Consider the following 24,952-nt stretch of genomic DNA (forward strand, 5'->3'; position numbering starts at 1 on the left):
ACCACCACCAAACAACACCACCACCACCACACAACACCAAACACAACACCACCACCACACAACACCAAACACAACACCACCACCAAACAACACCACCACCACCACACAACACCAAACACAACACCACCAGCACACAACACCAAACACAACACCACCACCAAACAACACCACCACCAGCACACAACACCAAACACAACACCACCACCAAACAACACTACACACAACACCACCAGCACACAACACCAAACACAACACCACCACCACCACCACACAACACCAAACACAACACCACCACCACCACACCACCACCAGCACACAACACCAAACACAACGCGAGAGCGCCGCCTCCCCGGCCCCAGGGTTGCCACAGCGTTGACCGGCCCCCGTCGCCGCTTCCGCCGCGCGCGACGTCACTTCCCGCGAGCGCGCGCGCGCGGGTGGCGTCACGTGAAAACGCCCCGCCCCTCGCCCCTCGCCCCGCCTCTTGCCCCGCCCCTCGCCCCGCCCTCCCCCCTTGGCGATCGCGTGGCCGCCATCTCGGCGCCGCCGCCGCCGCGGGGTTTTAATCTGCGCGGACGCTCCGGGGAGTCAACAACAAACAACGCCGCCGCCGCTCCCTTCCTCGCCACCCGCCACCCACCGCCGTTCCACTTCACAACTAAAATCGTCGTCGAGGTCGATGGCTGCTGCTGCTGTGGCGAGGAGGGTGCGAGGCCGCCGTTGCTAGGGGAGACGCGGCGCGGGGCGGGGGGGGGCCCCGCGGTGTCCGCACGGCGCCGTCGTTGGACCGCGGCGGCCACGACGACGACGACGATCGACGCTCATCCGTGGGGCCCCGCGCCGCCGCCGCCGTCTTCTTCTTCTTCTGCGTCGTCTCTCTTCTGCCTCGCGCCGCGGCTTCCGCCCGTTCCGCTGTTTAAACCCCGCCAGCCCGCGCGCTTCGACCTGACCGCTTCTCCAAGTGGCCGCGTTCACGCCGCCGCCAACGCCGTCGTCCTGCGCCTTGGGCCACTCACTGTAAGAGCGGCCGCACCTAACGGGGGGGGGGGCACCATTGTTTCCGAATCGCCGCCGCGTCAAAGACCGCCTCGACCTCCCCTTCCCGCCGCCTCTGGAGTCCGAGATCCCAGGAGGAGGAGGGAGTCGCGCCCCGCGCCCCATGGAGGACCCCGCGGTGCTCGAGCAGCTCCGACGCGGGAGCGACTCGGAGCGAGCGGCCGCCCTGGGCCGACTCCGCCTCGGCCTGGCCCCCCCCGGCTCGAGTCGGGGCCGCGCTTCGCTTTACCCCCCCACGGCGGACGCGGGCGGCGGCCTCGCCTCCTCGTCGGCGCCGGCGTCGGCGGCGTTGTCGGAGCAACGCGCGGCGCTCTTCCAGGCCCTGGGCGCCCTCCTGAGCGGCGGCGAGGCGTGGCGACTGAGGAAGGAGTGCTTGGAGCTCATCGGCGACGTGGTGCCCGAGCTGGGCCCGCAGCTCGAGCGCTGCATGGCCGTCGTGACCCCGCGCCTCGTGGCGCAGCTGGGCGACCCGCAGGCCGCGGTGCGCAAGGCCGCGCTGCAGACCCTGCACGTGTACGGGCGTCACTCGCGCCGAAGGGGCCACGTGGTGGCCGCGCTGCTCGAGCACGGGGTGCGCAGCCGCGACGGCGACGTGAGCGCGCAGGCGCTGCTCCTGTTGCCCGTGCTGCTCACGCGGGAAGACTTCGCCCGCGAGGACCTCGGCGAGGTGGTGCGCGCCGCCGCTGAGAAGCTCTCGCCTGGCGGCCTGGAGACGGGGCCCACCCAGCACGACCCCGCGGCACTCAAGTGCCTGGAGCACGTGTGGTCGCTGGTGGGGGACGCGGTCTTCGACGGGTGTCTGCGCAGGCTGCCCGCCTCGCTCAGGGCCGAGGTGGAGAAGCTGCTCAAGAGGTCGCGAGCGGCGAGCGGTGGGGTCAACATCGTGGTGGCGACGACGGCGGTGGCCTCCGGTGCGGCCTCTCCCAGGGAGCCCGGGGACGGCAGCAGCGGCAGCAGCGTCGTGGCCGCGTCGGGCCTCGAGGACTGCGAGTTCGGCATCGTGCCGCGCCACGTGATGCACGAGCTGGTGGACGAGACGGACTACAAGCGGCGAGTGGGCGCCGTGGACAAACTCAAGGAGGCGATCGTCCGCGCCGACGGCAGGACGCTGGCCGCGTGCAACGTCCTGGGACTCGTCGGCTTCCTGAGCAACGTGCTCGACGACGTGCACTTCAAGGTGTCGCACGGCGCCCTGGAGCTCATCGGCATGCTGGTGGGCAAGCTGCGCAGCGAGCTGGGCCGCTACGCTCAGCCCCTGGTGGCGGCTCTCGTGAAGGTGCTGGGCGACGGCAAGGAGGTGACCAAGCAGGAGTGCCTGAGGATCTTCCTGAGCCTCATGGAGGCCGTGCCGCCGCAGCGAGTGCTCGACATCCTCCTGGGCGCGCTCGGCAGCAGCCGCAGCAACGCGCGCGTGCGGGAGGACATCCTGAGCACGGTGATCGCGGCAGTGCTCTCCTTCCCGCGGAGCCGCTTCAACCTGCCCGAGTTGTGCCGGGTGCTGGCGCCCAGCCTGGCAGACCCCAAGAGGAAGGTGCGGCACGCCGCCCTCGAGACGTTCGCGGTGCTCGCCGCGCTCATGGGCCCCGGCAAGCTGCCGCCGCTGGTGGACGCGGTCGACGCCGTGGAGCTGAGCGCCGACGTGGACGGTCTCATGGCCGCGGTGCAGGCGCGGCTGGCCAGACGGCAGCTGCCCAAGCTGGGCGCTTCGGGCCTCGTGGAGTACGCCACGCACTTCCCGTCGTCGGCTGGCGCGCGGGGTGCGCGGGAGGCGGCCACGCACGACGCCGACATGGAGTGGATCCTGGCCGGGGGCTCGTCCAGCGCACGCAGCTCCCGCGCCGACGGCGCCGAGGCCGAGCTGTCGGCTCGGCACCAGCCACCGCAGCACCAGCAGCAGCAGCAGCACCACCACCCAGAGGGCACAGCCCCCGTCGGCTCTCGGCGGGTGCTGAGCGCGGGACGTCCCAAGAGCCGCCTGCCGTGGGAGGAAGAGCTCCTCATTCGGTCGGCGTCGGTGGAGTCCATCCCACAGAGCAACAGGCTGCCGGGTGGCAGCATGTCCATCATGCGACAGGTAAATGGTGTCAGTTTTTTGGAGCGAGTGCTTCGTTCGCAATGGAAAGGCAGGCAGGCACGTGTAATGACCGGGTAAGAACGTGTTGAGTAGCAGAGTGTAGTACGGAAAAATCGGTTGTTAGACTCGACATTTACGGTGAAGTTTGGTTGAATAAGCTCCCACCAATGCACATTTTGTAGGGGGAGGCTCGCTTCCAACAGTTATCGAACAAACATGGCTGTACGTGTCAGAAATTAAGTAAAAGATTCATGGGAGATTCCAGGAGCTTGCCTCTACTAGATCTCTCGAATACCCATGGAGGAGGAACCTCGTTCTGGAGATTGTCGGTGTAAGTTGATCCACAGAATTATTTAAAACGGAGCAACAACACACGCTTAAATGCCGTACATACATATATTTTATTTGTTTGTACGCTTCACTGAAATGTGTTGCCCACCACCAGTCCTGGAGTTGGCCATAAAAGGATGTTGTGTACTTTGGCGATGGAATTTACTGCTCACAGCAGGGGTACTATGACTGACGAACACCCCCCTCACCCACCCACCCTCTGCATCCAACTTGGTGTGCTTGGTTCTCTTGCCCAGGTAAAACGTTCTTCAGCATTTGTTTTTGTTAATGTTAAACTTGTAGCCTCAGAAACCGCAGATAGCGCATGCCCAAATGTGAATTCCATGAAAAAGACCTTGAGTTTTATTTGTTACGTTTTCCCGTCGGTAAGGATGGAGTCCTTTTTGTTTTTTAAATCCTTTATATTAAGTTCGCTTGCTTGCTTGCGCGCTTACGACCGTGCAAATCTTTCGGTCGTTTTTTAACCCACTTCCCGTGATCCAATCGAGCTGACATTTTGCACACAGACTCGTTGTGCGTGACAATTTATTTTCGTGAAAATATTTTTTACAAAATTTTCCACTTTTTAGGAAAACATTTTTTTCATATTTAATTTAAAATACCAATGTGATCAAAATGAAACTCTTACTCAAGTAAAACAGAAATGAATAATAAAATTAAACCGATGCCACGCATATAAAGGATTTATAGTGAAAAACTTTGTTTTTACGGGTTCATTTTTTTCGTATTACAAGCGCCACCCCCACTCGCCGTTCATTTTTTGCTGCGGACAGGCGATGTATGCGGCGCTGAGTCGGTAACAAACGAAAGGCCCCTTTGCAGGATTCACGGTTCGCTCCCGAGTGCTGGTCTCAGGGACCCATGGCGAATCCAGGTGAAGAATTGCCATTACCAGCATCCGTCCATGGCAGACAGGATTTCAATTCATTTACTGGTAAATATCCTCTGTGTGGTGTGTGTGTGTGGTGATTGAAGCTTCGCTATTTTATATTTGGATGTGTCGGCAAACTAAGTGTTGATTGTTCGTCCGAAAGGATGCCTAGCCAATTATTTTTTAAAGGCTGCTTTGCCGGTGGAAGATCAGAGTCATTACGTTCTACAGTTTGTTCTATATTGAGCACGTACAATTTGTCCTCCAGGCTTTGGTCCTTGTATAATTAGTGTGATGCAGACCTGTGTTTCCTTGACATGTACTTACTATCCGTAGTTTACTTGTCGGTAAAGTCTAGTTTCATGGTGCGCATAAATGTGCTAACTTTTGTACGTCAATATTGTAAATGCTAGGTTTGTGGAATGCGTTCCGCTTTGAAATGTGGCTTATCGGGAAAAACTACCTCATTAATGTTAAGCATAAAATTGTGTTCAAACTTTTAAAATGTATAGCCACTGGATTAATAACAGTTTTATGGGGTGTGCTTTTATTTAGTGTGCAGTAACATTTAATGGAAATAATTTAACTTTCATGTGTGGCCTGCTTGCACGCGGAAGTAATTGCTTTGTGGTGTGAAAATGCTTTGACATCTGCTTGTGCTCTGGGGAACGGAGGTGATTGGTGCGTGTGGCACACGGTGTCCTCAACGAACAGTTCTTGTAAAATTGCAAATAAATTGATTGGCCACTTCTATTTATTGTAGGCCTCGCCACACACAGACCGCTTGCTGCAATCCACAAGGCTGGGAAGTTTTTTAACGAGGAGTTGGACTCAGAGCGGGGAAGGGGTGTTGAAACTGAACGCCCGTTCTTCGGAAAAGCCACTAACCAGTGGTTTACACATCAAGGTACCCCATAGCTGTCATCACAGGCTTAATCAAACACACGTTGATATACACAGTAAACATTGTCAAAAAAGTTCGATTCAAATGAAGATTGACTAATTATTTTAACAATTTTTCCTTCATATGCTTTACTTCTGTTATTTATTTGTTGTTTATTTGTTGAAATATCTGTATCTGTTTAAATTTAGAGCCATTTGCGAGTAACCTCAACAAAAATTCAATGCTCCCGAAACGAGCGACAAGAGCGGAGCACACCGCCGCGGTGCACAGTTGGGCAGAGGGCTCGAGTGTGGTGTGCCACTCGGCCACGCGTGACAGCGTGTTTGTGGACGTGAGCCACCTCCTCCCCACCGCTAGTGCTGAGCAGACACACAAGGGCCGCTCCGCATACTCTTGGCCTTCCGAACATGTTGAGGACTTTCCCCGTCCTCGCACAAAACTGTCGCAGCGTTTTACAGAAGAGCTTCAAATGGGTACGGGTATTAGACGGAATTAAGTTTTAAGCCTTGTAGCATGTTAGACATGGTGAAGACCATTTTGTAAGGATATTTTATTTGGTAATCCATTTTTATATTAAACTTTTTGAAGCTTATGCTATAAGAGCAGAATTTAGAAAACATGCCCTTTAAAGACATTAAAATTAAAAAAAAATTTGGTATTTCACTCAATGCATCCAGAGTTGTCGGAGTCATTTTGGCGTCGTGATATTTACGATTGGGGAAGGTGTCAACTTCACGGAACACAGTCTGTGCTGTATCTCCTATCCTTGGTGACAAATCACCCTACACCGTCACCAGGACCACAGTGTCAACAAAATATTCTCTCACCTGAGCATCCGGTTAAAGAATACACTAGTTAAACAAAGTAACTGTTGACATTAAACTGTTCTGAGCAATTTAAAAACGGAAGATTACATGGGCTCTGCACTCATTGTCAACTGGAAGCGACGTATGTCCTCGTTTGTTGCACGTTGTCACAATACCTTCAGTGTGAATGCAATATTTGCATTTCTCAGCTGCTCAGCTCATTGGTAGTGAACTCCAATCATGAGTTAATTACATTTATAAAAAATGTGTCAAATGTATATAAAAAAAAACAATTGTATCACGTGTCTTAACAAAATAGAAATGTGTGAAGCTGTTCCGGTTACGATGTTGCTATGTTGTCTGCTGTGCCTTACCTGCGTGCGCAGAGGAGGGCATCGTGTCGCCGGTGCCGACAAAGGCCACGCTCGCGCGCTCGGCGTCGCGCCGCCTGCCGGGCCACGGCAGGCCCATGCCGCCGATGGAGGCGACCATGAGCCCGCGCGTCCCTTTCAACGACAGGGAGCAGCACCACGGCGACGTTCTCGCCGGCGGCGGCGCCAGGGATCCGTTTGACCGTGTCGTAAAGCGCACACAGGACCACGAGAAGGCGAACAAGAGCCACGAGCGCAAGACCAGTGGTATTCTACCGTACAGCGAGACGGAAGAGGTGCAGTTGGAAGAGGTGGGCGTGCTGTTCACATGTAAAGGCACGTCATTTTAAGCAAAGCTATTATTTTGGAATGTAAAACTAAATTTACTCTGGCAGGATTAACGCCTCTCGCAGCATTCTATTCTATTGCGTATCGCAATATTTTAAGGAGCTTGATGTTGAGGTCTGCTAGCCCACGGCTATATAGTAATTCTGCTGCAGTCTTCGATCCTTCAATTGAGGAATATAAAAGCTTTGCAAACTCTCTCCTGAATCCTTTTCACACCATGTAAGTTATGGATGCTGTTTGAACATACTTCACCAGGCTGGTCAGTGCGTGTTGGTGAATTTGGGGTGAGAATCCAGGACTGGATCAGACGTCACTCGCCACTGATGTTTGCCATGGTTAGGCATTAAACTCGGGTTGCCAAGTTCAATGTTGAGTTTGCTAGCCACTACACGCCCATTTATCAATATATTACAATTGTAAGTGGTGGTTTGATTAAATAATACATTTTGTTGAAGCCAATATGTGATCAAGTTAGAATGTGTAGTTGCTCCAGGATTTAGATTGCACAACACATACGAATTGAAAATAATCTATATACGCATTGCTTTATACATGTATTGCGAGTTAAATGATTGTGTTTAAGGAATTGAAGTGTTGCTACATTCCAAATATATGACCATATTTTACAATGTCACAAAGGCAAATGGTTACATTTCTAATGAAAATGGATATTTGTTACATGTATTTGAACAACCTTAATCTCTAATGTCAATGGAATTTGTACAAGTGCTGTGCATTTTTGTACGATAAGAAATTGTACCCCACTAACTAGGCCAGGTAAATCATAAACAAGTGCGTGGGAGGGGGTGTGTGTGCCGAGTGGACGCTGCAAAAAAGTATTTCCGAGTTAACGCATGACCCTTTTTAATAGTTAAAGTTATTTATTGCTGTTGTGTGCCTTCGCATTTTAATCAAGTTAGTAAAAAATCCTGTACGTCTGTGGATTATGTAATGCTTTCCAAAATGCATTTTTCTTTGGAAGTATTTAACTAGCATTCGGGAAACCAAAGGGTTGCTGTTGGGCAAAATGTGTTTGCATATTTGCAAATAGTCGTTTGTTTTGGTATTTATCCCCAAGTTTTGGGTAACCCTGTAATTTGCCCACTTTCCATTACATCTCTAATTGCAGAAAAGTTTTATACTCGGGGTTTGTTCAGATTTGATTTTCTTGACTAGAGGTTTCCCCACTACGGATGACAAACGCTCATGCATACATGCTATAAAACGTAAAAACAAATTCTCGCAATTTGGATGCACGCTAATTTCACGGCACACCCTGTAGTCTTTCAAGTGGGCTCGCGATTAGCAGCCCTTCACATTGAACGTTGGTCCCACCTCCCTGCTCTTCCCAATGTCCAGATACAGAACTCATTGCGGAGCCTCCGATCGAGCGCTGCAAAGAAGCATGCACAGTGGCTGAAAGACAGCAACCCACCGGACGGGGACGCAAGTTGCGGGGGGGCGTCCCCGCGTACCGTGACCCCGCGTACCGTGACCCCGACCAACGTCTCCCCCATTTCCGAGTTTGGCCAGGAGAGGAGGGTCAAGGCCAGCATTGGTGGAAATGCGCCCTCACCGTCCGCACAGCAAGCGTTTGTAACAAAGTCTGCATCAAAAAGGTAGATGAATCGTGCGTGTGTCAAGATGTAATGTACGGGTGGCACATGTGATGTTTGTGCATCTGAAATGCATAATAAAAAAATGTGATATATATGAGCATTAAACCTGCACTGATAGCTTGTTTTTCTTTATTCAATGTCCAAGTAATGTTTCGATTTGCACTTGTTAATATTAATTGTATGCTTTATCTGGTACACAATATAATCATGTCATTTGTAGCATAGACCAGTGCACTCTTAAAGAAGAGTACTCGTGGAAGCCACGGACATTGTATCTTTTGTATTCTGTTTTACAGCACTGAAGAGGTATCTTTCATCACCAAACCTGACCCTATATTGGAAGCTATTCCTAAAGGTAGTTTACTACTTTTCCAATAGTTACACATACAAAAGTGAAAGCTTAATCAGCTTTGCTGCACATTTCATGTGTTACATGTTCAAGGTGCGTGTCTTGTTGTTAGCAATGGTGACTTTGAGCACGCTTTATTAACTTTTGCCATGCTGGGGCTGCTTGCTTTCGCAGGCCTCCCGCAGACTGACAGGGGCATGAATGCGGCTGGGCAGCAGATTAACTCAGGCGGCGCTTACACCGAGAAAGGAGTCAAGCGTGTGGAGAATATCTTTGCAGGCAGTTCTCAGAGCAAGGATACGCTGCCCAAAACCAGCAGGCATAAAAATCAACTTCAAAAAGGTATTTTACTTTTATTAATTTAAATTTTTTACCTACGTGACTTTACCGAAAAAACCTAAGAAGATGAATCCTTGTAGTCACGAAAGCTTAAAATCTAGAATTCAAAAAGGTAGCATTTTCAGTAGTTACCGAAGAAGGCCTTTTTGGCCAAAACGTCGTGAACATTTTTCCCTCCCATTGAAAAAAAAAAACTCGGGACATTTTCAAATACTCTGTTATCCATCCTGAATAATGCTTGCAAAAATAATTGTGTGGAACTGTGGCTGATTATCATTTGTTTCTGGAAGATACTATCTGAATGCGTGTGTGGTTGCCTTTCACTGAAATTTGGTTTTCTCCTGTTGTGAGCACTTGATTTACACCGATGAACATTTCGTTCTGACGGATGTTTGTGTTCACAGCCTCTATGGATGTTGCAACAGCTTCTGAGCAGCAGCACTCTACCAAAGATGTGGCCGTTGTTGGAAAAGGTGTTGAGAAAAAGTGCACAAATTCCTATACCCATTGGATTGCCTTTTGGATGCCGTTTGGACTCGCATTGCGTTTTTTCTATTTTTTGCACGTTATTACGCAGCAAAAGCTCTTGTTTGGCATTCATGGGGAATGGAGGGTGCCAGTTAATAGAATATTCCGGTTATCGAAAAGTAATACTTATGGTTCACCAAATTTTGCAAATACATGAAACTTTTCAAGAAAGATACTAAGCCTACATTTCTGCTATGATATAATAAATGATATACTCTTTTACAGAGGTGCTCGCTAGTCAGTTGTCGACAATTCTAAGTTGATTGTCGAGAAGCGGTATGTTGAACTTCTTTTGCTCAGTACTGTAGCGAACCGTGCTAATCGGAGGTGTGGGAGGACAACAAAACCAAATACAAAAATAAATTCTCGCAAAATTCGCTTCCAATTTAGATTTATAAGTGCATAGTTTCAGTGGCTTTATACTATCGTAAAGGAAGAGCGTTCCAGATGGCTGCAGAAGCACATCTGAAAGCGTGTGATGCAGTGACCGTTTTTGTTCGTTGGTTAGCCAAAGCCGCCACTACGAGGATTACCGGAGTTTGCTACTGTACAATATACAGTCGTGTACAGTATTGTCGGTACATCTTTCCACTAGCGCCACAACTGAGCAGTGTCTTGAAGCTCTAGTAAACAGATCTACGATAAGCACACGGCGAGATGCAGGATGGCTGTCGGAATTTTTACAAATACGTGACAGAAGATTTGTATGGCTGTGCTTGACAGATACCGGTTAATAGAGTATTCCGGATGGTAAAGTGCCAGATAACAACAGCTTTTGCTGTAATATAATAATCACTCCTTTGCTAATTATACAAATATTGCACGCATGACATTACCTATTTAAACTGGATAACATTTTCTCCCACTCCTTATAACATTTGTTTTGCGTTCCACTTTAGGAATGTTGTTTGGGTTGGTCAATGACAACACAGAGTTTGGAAATACCTCTGCAGAGGAAGAAGCGAAAAGTTCCGAAGCATATATCAGGAACGATCACAGGAAATCTATGAATGGGGTAAATGGTAAAAGCATTCCTCACATCAGCCATGGTGCCAGCGAAAGTGGGAATACTGTGAGTAGCACTCACTGCTTTCACCTCCGTTTACTTTTTAATGTAGTCACTTGATGCCAGCCGCTTGTCGGTAAATGATATCCACCTGCTATGGGCTGCATAGTGAAGCACGGCGACAGGACTGTACTTTGTAAGCACCTGCGAGCGCCGTGCGTCGAAAATGTATCGAGCTCGCTCGTGCATTTACACTTTAATTGAAAGATAGAAAAACTTGTCTTTGGGCAGTGGTCCTCCATCTACAGTTGAGGTGGCTGGGACGCTCGGGAGGCTAATTTTGTTCAAAGTCCTGAGCCTTGCAGAGATCGTAGATTAGAATGTGGGCAGCCATCTGTGATTAAACTGGGTTCTCAAGTGTTGGGAGTTGTCTTGGATGCGGTCACCAATGAATGCACAAAAAATAATAATTTAAATAATTAATTCGGTCTGTGTAAGCTCTGACAAATATGTTTTATTGATATGCAAAAAAATACTGGCATAGTGGGATATTCACGAGTAGTTCTATGATGGGCTGTTTTCTGGCAAAATGTGATTTGGGAATTAAAAATTTAATTATTTTTATCCAATGTCGTGATGCGGTAGCACAACTGGAATACAACTTCGTACGCTGGTACTGCGTTTATTATGAAAAATCTAAATGTCTTTGGGTGTTTCCTTGCAGTTGAGCATTTCATTACGGTCTCCGATGTTGGACAAGATCCATCTGAAGCATCCCGAGAAGGATGAGAGCAGTAAAGCAATACTCCCACAGCTGGTCGTGAGGGACCCTCCCAGCCGGGAGAACGTGAATCCACACGCTCATGACAACTTCAAGAATTTGTGGCAGCAGCTCAAATCTATCGACCCTGGGAGAGTCGGCATAGACGACAGCTCGGTCTCTGGTGTGTTGCTTAAAATTCCCGAATTTTCAGTTCTCTTGGATGAATACCGTGCAATGTCTTTAAAACAACGGCGCTATGGCACCGTTTGGGCCTTCCGAGACTCGGCGGTGAACGGGACCCACCCTGCAACTTGCAGACATCTCGGAGCGGGAAAGGGTTAATGTGAATGTGGTTGCGATGCGACACGGTCTATGCGCTGCGAGAATGACAGGACAGTGTGTACAACAGAACAGACGGACAGCTAATCGGCTACACAGGTGGCACTGTGGCCCAGAGGAGGACCAAGGCCCTGCAAAATGTATAAATGCCTGTTACGGACCCGTGTGTTCTAGATTCATAGAATGGCGATCGCAGACGAATGACGTCACAATACAGTGATGTCATGCTGTCATACATCACGTGACTTCCTTAACACCGTGCTTATCTGTGAATACTCAAATTTCCAGGCCACGGTTGGTAAATTGGTATACAAATCTTGACTTCAAGCTTTCGTGACTGGGAATTCATATTCTTTGGGTCTTTCGGTAAAGTCACGTAGATAGGTTCAAAGAAAATAAAAAAAACTACGACGTTTCGATCGCAACACAAGCGGTCGTCATCAGCATAGGGAAAAAAACTGTTTATAAAGGTTTAAAATGGGCATAACCCCAAGTGGTCAGCAGCATGGGCGGGGGAGCTTATGTTAATGTAATGTTACAGTTACGCTTATAGAGTGAGCAAAACTGTACAAATCAGACCATTTAGAAAAATACCAATGAGATGGTAAAAATTTTACAAAAATAATTGAATCTTGACTTGCGACTCCAAACCCTGACAATTCTGGAGTAGGTGACAAGCATGCAATCTCGGTATATACTACTAAATGGTTTAAGAATGCTATTCTCAGTTGTACAATAGCATCATGTTTTGTTTCTGTCAGCATGATGTTAAGTGTTGCGAATGCTATGTGTACACTGAGTTCTGTGGCAATGTTAATGTTGGTCACTGTGTTTTTTGGGCAGGTTTGGCTGTCTACGGAGGCGTTGTGTCCGAACGTCTGATGAACCCCACTAATATCGTCCAGACCAGACACTCCCCAGTTCCAGAAATAAAGAAGAGACCCAGTGCTGCGAAGACCAATCTCATTACACCCAATCTGCCTGCCGTGCACACAAGTGGCCAGCAAAAACCTGGCAAGATCTGCCACCGACCACACATTTACAACATTTCCTGATTTCTTCTCAATAGAAAATTCCTATCATCTGTGCATTGGTTAAGCAGTTATGACAATGACTTAAACATTTATTTGTATTCATTTAGTATGTTTGAAATGTGCTTTGAGAGCAGCTCATTGTGTGTTATTTTTGGTGAAATGATGGATTTTTTATTTGCCACATTGTGTTTCTTTCAGTTGAGAAAATCAAACCTCATATTGAGACTTCCAGAGGCCAGGATTCTTTGCATGTGTCAGCAGAGGAGCTGGCATCGGCGCAGCTGAAGCCATCCTCAACCCCCGAGGCAGACATTGATCAGCTGCTCGTGCTTTTGTCAAAAGATGATTGGTGAGTGGTAGTGGCAACATTGTTTCGAGTTTATACTTGGCTTTAGCTCTAATGCTAACATATCCGCTTCAAAGCAACTTGTCATTATAGTTGTATTTGTTGGGGTTCACACTGGATCTGTATGTATCAAGATTGTCAATAGTTCAAATGGTAATGATGATCTGGCAGCCAAAAGCAGGGAACTTCTTAGGGGGTCTGAAAAAAGGAGGCATAAAACCATGTAACTTGTTTGATTGTCCTATATTAAAGCAAACTTTTCATTGTACAGCCATCAAATTGGAATGAGAGGGCAAATCTATCTGCACACCGTTTTCGAATGTGATTGCTTATTGTTCTTTAATACTAGTAAAACTAATTTTATATCCTCATTGAACACAGATCAACCATCTCTAGCCCCACCAATTACAGCTCTCGAACAGACAACCTACTACAAATGCCTTGATCTCATGATCGACTCTGCCCATACTTTCCACTCGTATATTGACTTAAAAATGTAAAACGTCATTTGTTTTCTCTAGAAGTAAGCAATGCTCTCCTCAGGACCCAACTTCCTATCCAACTTACGGCCTTCTGTCAGTCCACCTTTGGTGAAGGTTGGTGAAGGATAATACATTGTTTTTCTAAATTTTAGACGTAGTTATCGATAACGTGAAAAACGCCACTCTCGTGCAGGGAGAAAAAGATGCTGGGCATCTCGTACGCACAGCGGCTTGCCACCTTCCACCCCGAGCTGCTAGCGACGCGCCTGCACGAGGTTTCCTTTGCTGTCACCAAGGAGGTGAGCTTCGTCTTGCGTTTCTGCAGCGCGACCGGGCAGATTGATGCCCCTCGTACGTGGAGTCACTTATTTTGAGTGCGTATGTTTCTGTTTTAAACTAGACATTGCATTGGATGGGGAATATTATCAAAAAGTAAGTGTTTTCAAGGATGATCTGCGGAAATGAAGTTTTAACAGATGCTGGACGGTAGCAGTGTTGCAGTACATCAATTAGTTGAAATTGGGTTTACGTCACACTTAGAATCACTGTAGATGCTGCATTACACCAAATTGCAAAAATGTAGCTGCTTGAATTTAATCGCGACCTTGAAGCTCAACAATTCATTGAATAGCGAGGATGGTGAATTGTTACAGGCCTATCAGATGGGCAGGTGTCGTTCATTTCTCCAGCATTCTCTGAAGTTTACTAAATTTACCAAATTAATTGCAGAACAATTTTTCATGGTCGGTTTTTTTCTCCATTCAAAAGCAACCCGCACATAACTGGTTCATTTTATATCCCAATGTATCTCAATGTTTCATGTTGTTTCTGTTTCCTCTTTTCTACCTATGCCATCTATATTCCTCTCCTCCCTCCATTGTTTCTCATCCATTTCCCTCCTCCCCCCCCCCCGTCTCTCCCTCACCTCACACCTTTGCTTTCCTTATTCTCACCTTTGCCTTCTTGCCTCTCCATAATTTTCTCCCTCCCACTGCTTATTGCTTTCCCTCACTCTCTTTACATTTTGCTCTTTATTTCCTCTCCGTTTCATGCCCTTTCACTCTCTTACTCCCTCGTTTATCTCGTTCCTCTACCTCCCTTATCTTCCTCTATCTTCTAATGTATTTGCACGATATACATGTCCGGGGTAGAGGGTGGGTGGCGGAGCCGTGACGTCAGCACGATACACAAACCCGGCTCAATGCCGTGGGATGCAGGTGACGGCATCCCGCAAGTTTGGCGCTCCACACACGCGCACTTGCACGCCAGCCAGGAATCCAGCCAGCAAAAATGTTTGTAATATATTATGATTAGTGACCAGGCTGAGACAATCCACTTTCCTTACTTGAGGACCTGGTTTAATCACAGGTTTGGCTGCTTTAATTCAAACCCAGGATCTCAAGTCGTGCCAGCTCAGTGCTCTGAACTTTGAGGCACATTATTAGTGATAGAGTAAAACTGTCCCTCCAATTTCACAGGCAAAGAACCTTCGCTCAACGGTTGCCCGCGCTGCGGTGAGCTGCATCAGTGATATGTTCGCTCACCTCAAGAAGGGCATGGACCAGGAGCTGGACACAGTGACCCAGGTGCTGCTGCACAAGTCCGGAGAAACCAACAACTTCATGCGAGAAGATATCGTCAAGGCACTGGAAACCATGGTTGCAAATGTGACGGCGACACGGGCACTGACTGCGCTCATCAACGGGGGATTTGCGTGAGTGGCCCGAGATGCACGGAGAGAATCTCGTTTATTTTTTATGGAACACATGTAGCTTTTTGAAGGGAACTTCTGGTGGTTTTGTTTTATGCAGATTGGACATGAACATTATTGTACTGGGGTAAATGCGAGATTAGTTTTGAAACAGTAAAAATTCCCAAAAAGCACCACGTTGCAATGAGTACACACCACATGCGGGTAACTTTCAGCCTCCAGGAACTCAAGTCACAGCAGCACAGTAATCCGTTTCTTGTGGACCGCATTATAAAATTGTAAAAACACGTTTTATATGATAATTTATATTTTATATGGTTTTGGAAAACAAGTGTCAGACTAGCGCAAAAACCTATTGTCATTTTTCAAGAAAGTTGTCATTAATGTCTACAAACTATACCATTGTTTGGAAAGCTTTTTAATAACCGCCATGGCCCTGACCCTGCAAAACGTTCACAGGCACCGCAACATATACGTGCGCAAGTGCACAGCGCAGCACCTCATCCCTGTGGTGGAACGGCTGGGAGCCGCACGGCTGCTGGCGGGCATCAAGGACGTGACGGACCGCGTGCTGCTCGCAGCTACCGCCTTCGCGCAGGACGCCTCCCCCGAGACCAGGTGCCCCCTCCGCTTTGCACACGACGCCTCTCTCGACACTTGAGCTGAGATTGTATTTTTTATGGGAGTCTTAACTATAGCCATGTAACGGTGGTTCGATTTGTATATGATAAGCATAAGTCTTGGAGCAGTGGTGCAATGGTTTACGCACTATGCTACGAACTTGGCGAGCCGAGTTATATTCCTTACCACGACTAACATCGGTGACGAGTGATATCTGAACTGGTCCTGGCCTGCCCTGCCCCCTTTTCAACTCGCTGGTCAATGACTCTACTGACTGTGGTGTGGTGAAGTATGCTGAAGCAACCTCATGACCAGCATGGCGTGGGGAGGCCTTTTAGCAATTGATTGACAATGGTGTGAAAATTTAACCATTGACTGTTTTTTGCAAATTATATATAAATTATATGCTTTCAAGATAATGGAGCAAGCTAAACTTTACAAGTCTTATAAAAAATAAAGAAACATAAATTAGATAAATGGTAAACATTTTACAAAAAAATACTTCTTTTTTTATTGAATCTTGTCTCCAAATCACAGCAATGTTTTAATTGTTCATTTTATAATTAACCATTGGTTGTGTGAGTGATTTCCACTAAGTATATCGCTTGGCATGTTTTATACCTACACAGGTACTACGGCAAGAAGATGCTGTTCATCATGATGGGCCACCCGGATTTTGACAAAATGATTGATAAGTATGTTCTGCCCAAGGATCTGCACTACGTGCGTGACACCGTGACCACGCTCAGGAATAAAGTAAGTCTTCGCCAAAACCACACTACGGATAGCATTTTCTTTTGTTGTCCAGCAAACACTGTCATTGGTATGTACTGCCATGTAACTAACTTGTGAACCAATGTGCACTATTAAGTAACCACACAGTGAGTGCAGTGAGGTGTTGTCGGTGCATAGTGTAATGCTAACCGTGTCTGTGCCGTATCTCCATCTGTGATGGGTCTGTGCGTCATGTCACCATATTTTCTGTTTGCACATAATCACTTTAAGATGTTTTCTTGTTCATGTTTTTGTTTGTTGCGGTTGCACCCGATTCAAGAGCCGAATGGCTCACAGGGCTATACCTAATAAATTAACTTTGAACTTTGAAATGTCCTGTCTTCGTGGTCCTACAGGGCCTTGGAGAATCCCCTCCCGAGATATCGTCAGCACACGGGCGTCGGTCTCTGCCCGGCAGCGGCCTGGGAACGCGGCCCGCTCAGGACGTGAGGGACGGCACCAACACCAGGGCCAGGTCAGTGGCTGTACCACCACCACCACCACCGTCGTCTCATCATCACTGATAGCTATCTCAAGCAGCTTTCACATTCTTCGGTGATGGAGCTGGAGCTTGTGCTTACCAACATGAGATGGTAACAGAGCCAATCGCCAAAACTGCTATGGGAGCGAACTACATCCCATATAGGCTTTGTAAGCAAAATGTCCATGAACTCCGTGGCATCCTAGCCAAACTAATACATAACAGCTTAGTCATTGGCGCTGTTCGCAAGCTGTGGAAGCATGCACTTGTTACTCGAGTTCCAAAAATCTCGCCTATTACTGGACCAGCAGACCTCAGCCGAATATCCATTTCACCAGTCATCTTGCAATTCGCCGAGTGGTTAATTCTCCAAGACTAAATTCTACCGATAACATCGAGGCCAGTCGTTCAGGGTCGGTGTGATTTTCAGCCCGCTGGCAGCACCAAATGTGCACTTAGAAATAATGTGCAAGAGTGCAATAGATATCAGGTGCATCTTAATAGATGTTTCTAAGCATTCATCCCAATTTACCAGTTCATTCTTATAGAACAACCTTGTTACTAAAGCCTTCCCACTAATATCTTATCCTTGATTATATTATTTAATTTCTCACCGTCCTCCATCAAAAGGGCTTTCTTCAATTATACACAACATTCACTTAACATAATCACATATTTTGCATCGGCAGTCTATTGAATTCCATTACTATTGTTACTGTCGTGTTTATGACTTTGTATGTATGTCTGTTGTGCTTGTGGTGAACTTTTGTACGACAGACTAGTAAAGAGTCTACAACTAAGAATGGTTTGTTTTGACCATCTCCTTGTTATGCATCAGGCCCCTCCATTGGCATAATGGTAGCCTTAGTGTATAATTTGCACATTGCAAATGATCGTTTTTTAAGGTTAATTTGTAATACATTTTAATCACATTCATAATCTTAATTTTTCTCTGCCTGTGTCCTCTCTTTAGATTGTTCACACTTAAATTCTAACTTAGCAATCTTTGAAATACGTAATCAACCAGGCTATGCGTTAATTGTGTGTTGACCGACCCTCTGTGTTGTATTACATTACATTTCGATACTTTACTAGGTTATTTAATTTTAGTGTGTCCTTCTCCTGATTTTCAGGCTTGCTTGCCGTGCCATCGCATTCGCAGCACCACGTCTGTTGACCACTCATTGATATGCTAATTTTTTCTCTAACCCTCCTCCCTCTCTCTGCCTCTGCCCCCCCCTCTGTCTATTTAAGGCCACCACACAGAGACGATCACCCCTCTCTGTTACCTGTGTTGCTCTCGCTATGTCTGCTAATATGTCTGTCTATAGTTTTCTGGTTAGATTTTATGTCGCTATTTCATTATACCTGATGATGATTGCTTGTGTTGCAATCGAAACGTCGTATTCTATTATTTAATTTAATTTATTATTTTATCTTTAGACGTGACTTAACCGAAAGAAACAAATAACACATTCATAATGTAAATGCACCTCATGATGGGTTATTGAGAAAACCTGGAATACATTCGGCTCAAGAGGACTGGAAGTAAGAACAGCCGTATGTCCCCTTTGTCCTTTTGCAGTGAAGTACCCAATGATGCACAGCGAGAAGAGAATTCTCCGCCGTCTTGGGCGGTGACGCGGCCCAGCGGTAGCCTATTCGTTGCTTGTTGCAGAGGTTTCCGGTTCTAATCTGGCAGGCCGTCCTGGTCTACTTCACAGTGGATGTTGAAGCTCCCGTGCCTTAATCTAAAGAATAGTAGGCCATTGTGTGATGGCATACCACGTTCCAAAATAGCCACATTTTTAGATCACTTCTAAATTGCCAGAATAGGAAAACGTCAGTCATCGTTCTCTACAGCGAAAACTTGGCAGGATTCTCCTTAAAGAGTCTTGAGACTCCGTAAGGCTTTCCTCGGTAAACGAATCCAGTGATAGTAATGATAACAAAATAATCGTGTGTGCAGAGCTGACCGCCAAAATGTAACCGAATTTGTTCAACGCTTCCACGGCCAGGGAGGAGGCGATGCCTCCTCGCGAAGCCCCCTATCGGCCCCTGGCACGCAGCCAAAGCGACTACTCGGAGCGCCTCAAGGCCGTGACGGGACTGCTCGCGTCCAAAGACTTCCGCGAGCGCATCAAGGGCATCGAAATGCTCGTGGAAACTTGCCATGCCAACCCCGACTGTGTGGCCTCTAACGTGGTCAAGGTGAGCAGTTGATCATAGGGTTGTCACCTGGCTGGGTTTGACTCGTACACTCCGGCAATTTGCATCTGTGTTCCGGTGGCAGGAATTTATTTGTACCAAGGTCTGTGGTGGCATTGTGTTGAACTTTCTTACAGTATACTGCAGTTTTCACAGACCTCGGCTGACTGAAATATACGCCCAGTTTTGGTCTGTGGAAAAGGTGGCAATCCTATTTGATCGGTAAGTTTTGCCAGCCCCTTTGTGAAGAACAGGGCCTGATGATTTTAAGAAACTTGAATCGTCTTTGATGATTTTGATGTGTTTTGTGTAGTTTTGTTCAAGTAATCTATGAGCCGAAGGCACTTCTACTGAGCCCTGAGTTGAGACGATTTTTTGGGGAAAAATTAACTTTACTGTCATATACGAAGAATCACCCCAACCAGAGGAATGTGGAACTTCCACCCACAGGCTCAGGGCTGTGTAACCATGAGATGGGCACCGCCATACATTCAATTTAACTTTGCGTGGCACACATTGCATTATCATTGAATATTGAATATAATAAGATGCCAGGCATGGTTCTTGTTCTATGACCGGGTCGTGGTGCAGTCCTGGGGGGGGGCGCGTGGTGTTGGTGATGTCGAGTGTTTTGACGACAAGGCTGCGTTGCGTGAGAATGCATGTATTTGCGGCGGAAGCAGTGTGTGTGTGCGGTGGTTAAAGGAGTAGAGCAAAACAGAGTGAAGGCTTGAGTGAGGCACGTAGGGGGGAGGGCTGTTTGCACAGACCGGCCCCATTCTTCACGGTCTCTGAGCCCACACTGATGTGCTCCGTGTGCTGTGTCGCGTCCAAATTAACCAGCCCAAATAAAGGGGTAATGACCCCTGACGCAAAACCGATCGTCCACTGTGAATGCGCTCCGTGCAGCCTAATGGAGCGTTCCTGAGCAGTGATTTTTCAGGCCAATGAATAATATAAGAATGCCATTGATAAATAATTCAATTCATGCCACAAATAGAATCTGTACATATTTGATGGATTTTCAAGATGGTCAAAGTTTGACGATGAATTGCATTGGGATACCAGTATCAGTGAAAAATTTGTGTCTAGTTTGATCCAATAGTGGCAAGTGATAATTTTCAAAAACTTGTTTACAAACGTAATGCTTACATGTGGTGCTTTGCGTATAGACAGTCTTTTAGACAGGTGTCGTCCCCTGTTTAGATGAACGTTATCATATGTTTGATGTTTTATATATCATGTTTATCCTGAAAAGCCTCGCCGAGTCTCAGAACTCTTGCAGGAGGGGCTTGCATTGGGATATGTGAGAGGAAACCACAGTATCAGGATAAGACCCAGACATGTGTATGATGGGATACAACTCAAAAACTGTTTTCCCAGACAATTTACAAGCACATTTTACATACTGCCACCGTCTGGCTACCATGTAGGCTAGTGGCTTTGGGAGTGACGCAAATTTATATTCTCTACCAAACCCTTGCGCCATTCCTCGACGTGAATTATGCCAATTTGTTTTTCCTTTTGTTTTAATGAATGCAGTTCTTTGACGTGTTCACGCCGCGACTCCAGGAGTCAAACAGCAAAGTGAACCAGGCAGCACTGGAGTCACTGCTGCTCATTATCCCAGCGCTCAAGGACAACTTGGTACAGGTGGTGCAGTCGGTGGTGCCAGCCGTGGTGGACAACAACCTCAACTCCAAGCTAAGCGGCATCTACACCGCTGCCACCAGCGTCATCGACACACTCATGCAACATATCGGTGAGAGACGGCCACATCAAGAAGGCGACCGATAGCTCCCAGCTTATGTGGCAGCTGCTGGTCGCGTGTGTCAGAAGGTCAGAGTGAGCAGTGGTTGGGTGTCTCGGGTGGCCAGAACATTGAGTCAGCACCACTGACGTTCCAGATTCAAATCCGAGATTCATTGTGCACAATTTGGTTTTGGGCTACATTTGTAGACTTTGGGGAGCAGTCGCTCTGTGGTCAGTGTGCTTTACTACAAACCTAAAAAATCAGGTTTGATCCCGACCCATGGACAAAAACCATTAGTAATTGGTGGCTAAAAAACTCGCGTGATGCCCCTTCCTAAGTGTTTCAGACTTCATTGGGTGCCTCTTTATGTGTCGGCATCAGCACTGACGGTAAAAAAAGGTGGCTGGGCACAGTGCCGTGCAGTCTGAACAAAAATTTATCCAATAAACTAAACGGGGGGGGGGGGGGGGGGGAGTGGAGTAATTGACCATTCATTGTGTTTAATGTTGCAGCAGTAAAACAAAATGAGTGCAGTATGCTAACGCGAAGGTAAAGCCCGGCAATTGCTCGCTCACGACATTGCTCGCAGAATGGCCTCCACAAGAGGGCATGTTATCTACTCTTCCACATTGGTCTCAGTTATGTTGGAAAATGTGGGAATACACACACTTCATCCCATCATACACGAGCTGCCGATCAAACGACTGGTTCACCCGTTCACACTTCTGGGTGGACAGAGGCAGTGGCGGGGGGGGATGTGAGAAACTTGGCCCACTGGTTTTAACTGCTGGTGCCGGAAGATGGAATCGGCGACCTCTGGATTGCAAGTCCAGTGTGCTCACCATCACAGCGTGTCAGCTTCCATGCTCGTAGTAGTCCGTTCAGTGTTTTGATGCACCCCGATATTTTGATAGTTGTGGGTGCCACATTCATATTGAATTGTGCACAGGATACAAGTGTGGACAGTGTGTGGTGTTTATCATGAGAATTTGTGGGTTGATTTTGAGCAATTGAAGAAGCTTATCTGCACCAATAAAAAGTTGTCAACCTTTTCCTGTTAATGAAACAGCTAAATGTGTAGAAACTGTTCCATTTCCTTGCTAATCATTACATACCATGATTGGGTAATCATGGTGTAGTTCAGGTTACGCATTTACGAATAACTGTGGCACACATACCGTTCAACCATCATCCCACTCGATACAAAGCCATACAGATAATCATGAAATACGTCATCTTCGCTTACTCTCCACTTGTCTCGATTACATCTTCATGAAAAATGTTTTCACATGGCCCTCAAATCAGTTTTCGTATTTCTTTTGATATTTTACAGACAATATCCATCTGCTGCAGTTGTTCTCCAATAAAGCCCATTTTGGAAGTGGAAGAGTCAAACTGGATATGACAGAACGTCTCGCAGGTATGGTTCCTCTTTCCGACTGCTGCATTGAACATTAGAATTCCAAACGGCTCATCTCATGGTGGTTTCTTGAATTGTAAAATAAGGAGCATCTAACACACGTGGCCTTTCATTACTACTCCAGCATCCACACATGACAGCGGAACTGAATGATCACTTGGAAGTTATGTCCTTGTCAGGTTGGGTTATAATCTAGTTTGGTGGAAAAGAAATATAATGCAATGTGGCTGATTAAGTACATTTGGTGACAGTCCAACCAAAGTGTTTCTGAGTTCAGCCCTATGGGACTGTTAGCAACTCCTTTTATCATTCTAGGCTTCTCAGTCAAACGTTTCATTTTATCAGGCGTAAACCGCACCTTTAAATTCTTATCGGCTGTTCCATTGGTAGCTGTGCCATCAGTAGGAATTATAATAGATGATTAAGTATACGAGTAGAGAAACCCTTTGCTGTGTAACAGAAAATAAGAGACGTCCATCGTTTTCATATTCTTCTCACAATATTTATTATGATTTTTTAAACATATTGTCTAGGCTTTTACTAATGTTCTGGGTAACTACATTAATAGGAGCACAAAATGATAAGTTAAGCAATTTTAAATAAACCATACCATGTCAGTGTTCTGTTACTCTCACCTCTTCGATGTCACTACATATGTTTGTTCCATGGAAAATCCCGTTAAGCCAGTATGCTGATCATTGGTGGTATGATTGTCGTGCAGTGTATGTTTATTTATTGTTACGGTGAGCCAGCGGGTCTCGAAGCATTGATGAGAGGTCGTGATGTCGTTTTTGTGACCGCAGATTTAGTGGAGAACCTGTACACGAAGAAGCCACAGGCCGTCGAGCGGAACGTGCTGCCGGTTTTTTGGCACCTGCTCGGTAACATGACGGGCACGGGTATGATGTCCGGCGGGACCGGTAACATCCGTGCCTCCACGGTGAGGTTGGCACGGAGCCTGCACACCGCCATGGGACCCGGCCTTATCACGCTCGCGTCCATGCAGCCTGGAGCCATCGCTAAAACCCTGAAGGAGCTCCTGGGCTCGCCCTGACGCCCACCTGCCTTCCAGCGATAACACTCCGCGTGGGCGGTATGAAGTTTTAAGATGAAGAGGCACTATCTGATTATTCAACGAGAAACATTTTAAGTGTGGCGATGCGTCTCTTACGGCGACGTAAATAAAGCACTTGGTAGCTTTGGCGCATTGTTGGTGCGTGCAGCGCTGTACCTAACATTCCAGAGATGAGCCGAATGTGAATTGTTTCCATGGCGGAAAGAGTGAGGAGAGAGGCCCAAGTGGCCATGTCATGAGAGAGGTGTTTTTTAAAATGCTAATCCAGAGCTAGCGAGATCATGGTTCACAAAGTTTTGAGTGGTGCCTGGCAAGTGTACCCCATGCCCTCTGAACAAAAGGTTGTGGTTGAGAACCCTGTAGGGTTATTGTAAGAAAAAAAAACTTGTTTTTCGATGTTTGCATTCAGTTTCATAGTTGTTACCTCTGGGTAGGGCTACTTCTCCTGAAGCAAAAGTAAATAGCATAAAAAAGCATAAAAACACTAAATTATCTAACATGTGCAATGACCATTTGTCTTCTGATTGTAATTCTGGCAAGGTATCCATGCGTATTCACATGTAAATATTTTTAAAAGGAAAATGCGCCAATAAATAAAAAGAACAGTTGTAGTGCAGGTGGTGAGGATATTTTTGTACTCATTTTCGCGTCCTCAGAAGGGTGTGCGCCTGCATTGTGTGTGATGGGTTCCAAGACAATCATTAAAAAATTGTCTTCCTTTCGATTGCTGTATAACCATTTACTTGTGTAACGTTTCCATAAACAGATGAAGTCTTACATAGTTTAAAGTTTACGACCGTTTTGCAATGTAACATTTTTGTGTTTTGAACCTCCTTGTGATGTAAAGGTGTACGTGTGATGTTTATTTTTTCAATCGGTCATTTCAGAGTTGGATACCAATTGTTCATTAGTGCAACTGCTTTGGCAGTGAATTGGTACGAAAACTTGACTTTCCTACAACACCACAGTATTTAAAAAAAAATAAGATTTTTTTCCTTGTATTGATTTTAATTGCAGTGCTATAAATTTCATCAGATTTCAGTAGAATGTTTTTCCCAATGAAAGAGAATGGGTAGTTTATGGTCTAATATATATTTTACATTAAAATATGCAAATTTGCACATTTTGCTTAATAACATAGCTAATGTATTATATTAAAATAAACTATTTTACCTATTCATTTGTGGAATTTCTTTTGTAAAATTACATCAGTTGTGAAGTGTGGATTAGCCAGCTTTGAATTCCTTTATTGTATTTTCACATTTGATAAAATTACCCCTCTTCATGTAAAGTGTTGTATGCAAAACATTGTGGGGGGAAAAT

At 46.7% G+C, this 24,952-nt stretch overlaps 1 protein-coding gene across 1 annotated transcript; it reads left to right on the forward strand.

Annotated features, from left to right (window-relative positions):
* Positions 1–509: 509 nt before the first annotated feature.
* Positions 510–24,790, forward strand: LOC144933565 (TOG array regulator of axonemal microtubules protein 1-like). Its single transcript, XM_078858485.1, has 21 exons — positions 510–3,130; positions 4,304–4,415; positions 5,116–5,259; positions 6,449–6,744; positions 8,141–8,400; positions 8,697–8,755; positions 8,924–9,091; positions 9,493–9,561; positions 10,516–10,688; positions 11,347–11,566; positions 12,568–12,738; positions 12,957–13,107; positions 13,780–13,885; positions 15,065–15,300; positions 15,757–15,915; positions 16,548–16,674; positions 17,049–17,167; positions 19,192–19,384; positions 20,924–21,143; positions 22,468–22,554; positions 23,358–24,790. Exons 1-21 carry the CDS (start codon positions 1,160–1,162, stop codon positions 23,606–23,608), a joined length of 5,292 nt encoding a protein of 1,763 aa, XP_078714611.1. The 5' UTR covers positions 510–1,159; the 3' UTR covers positions 23,609–24,790.
* Positions 24,791–24,952: the final 162 nt, after the last annotated feature.

The sequence above is a fragment of the Lampetra fluviatilis genome, chromosome 7 (genome assembly GCF_964198595.1).
Source record: "Lampetra fluviatilis chromosome 7, kcLamFluv1.1, whole genome shotgun sequence".
NCBI classification, from domain to species: domain Eukaryota; kingdom Metazoa; phylum Chordata; class Hyperoartia; order Petromyzontiformes; family Petromyzontidae; genus Lampetra; species Lampetra fluviatilis.

What these genes read in the sequence shown, in the direction of transcription:
- LOC144933565 (XM_078858485.1), top strand. Translation starts at nt 1,160, where the DNA reads ATGGAGGACCCCGCGGTGCTCGAGCAGCTCCGACGCGGGAGCGACTCG. An exon ending in TGTGGCCGTTGTTGGAAAAG is followed by an intron (nt 9,562 to 10,515) that starts GTGTTGAGAAAA and finishes GTTCCACTTTAG; the next exon opens with GAATGTTGTTTGGGTTGGTC. An exon ending in CTTTTGTCAAAAGATGATTG is followed by an intron (nt 13,108 to 13,779) that starts GTGAGTGGTAGT and finishes ACTCTCGTGCAG; the next exon opens with GGAGAAAAAGATGCTGGGCA.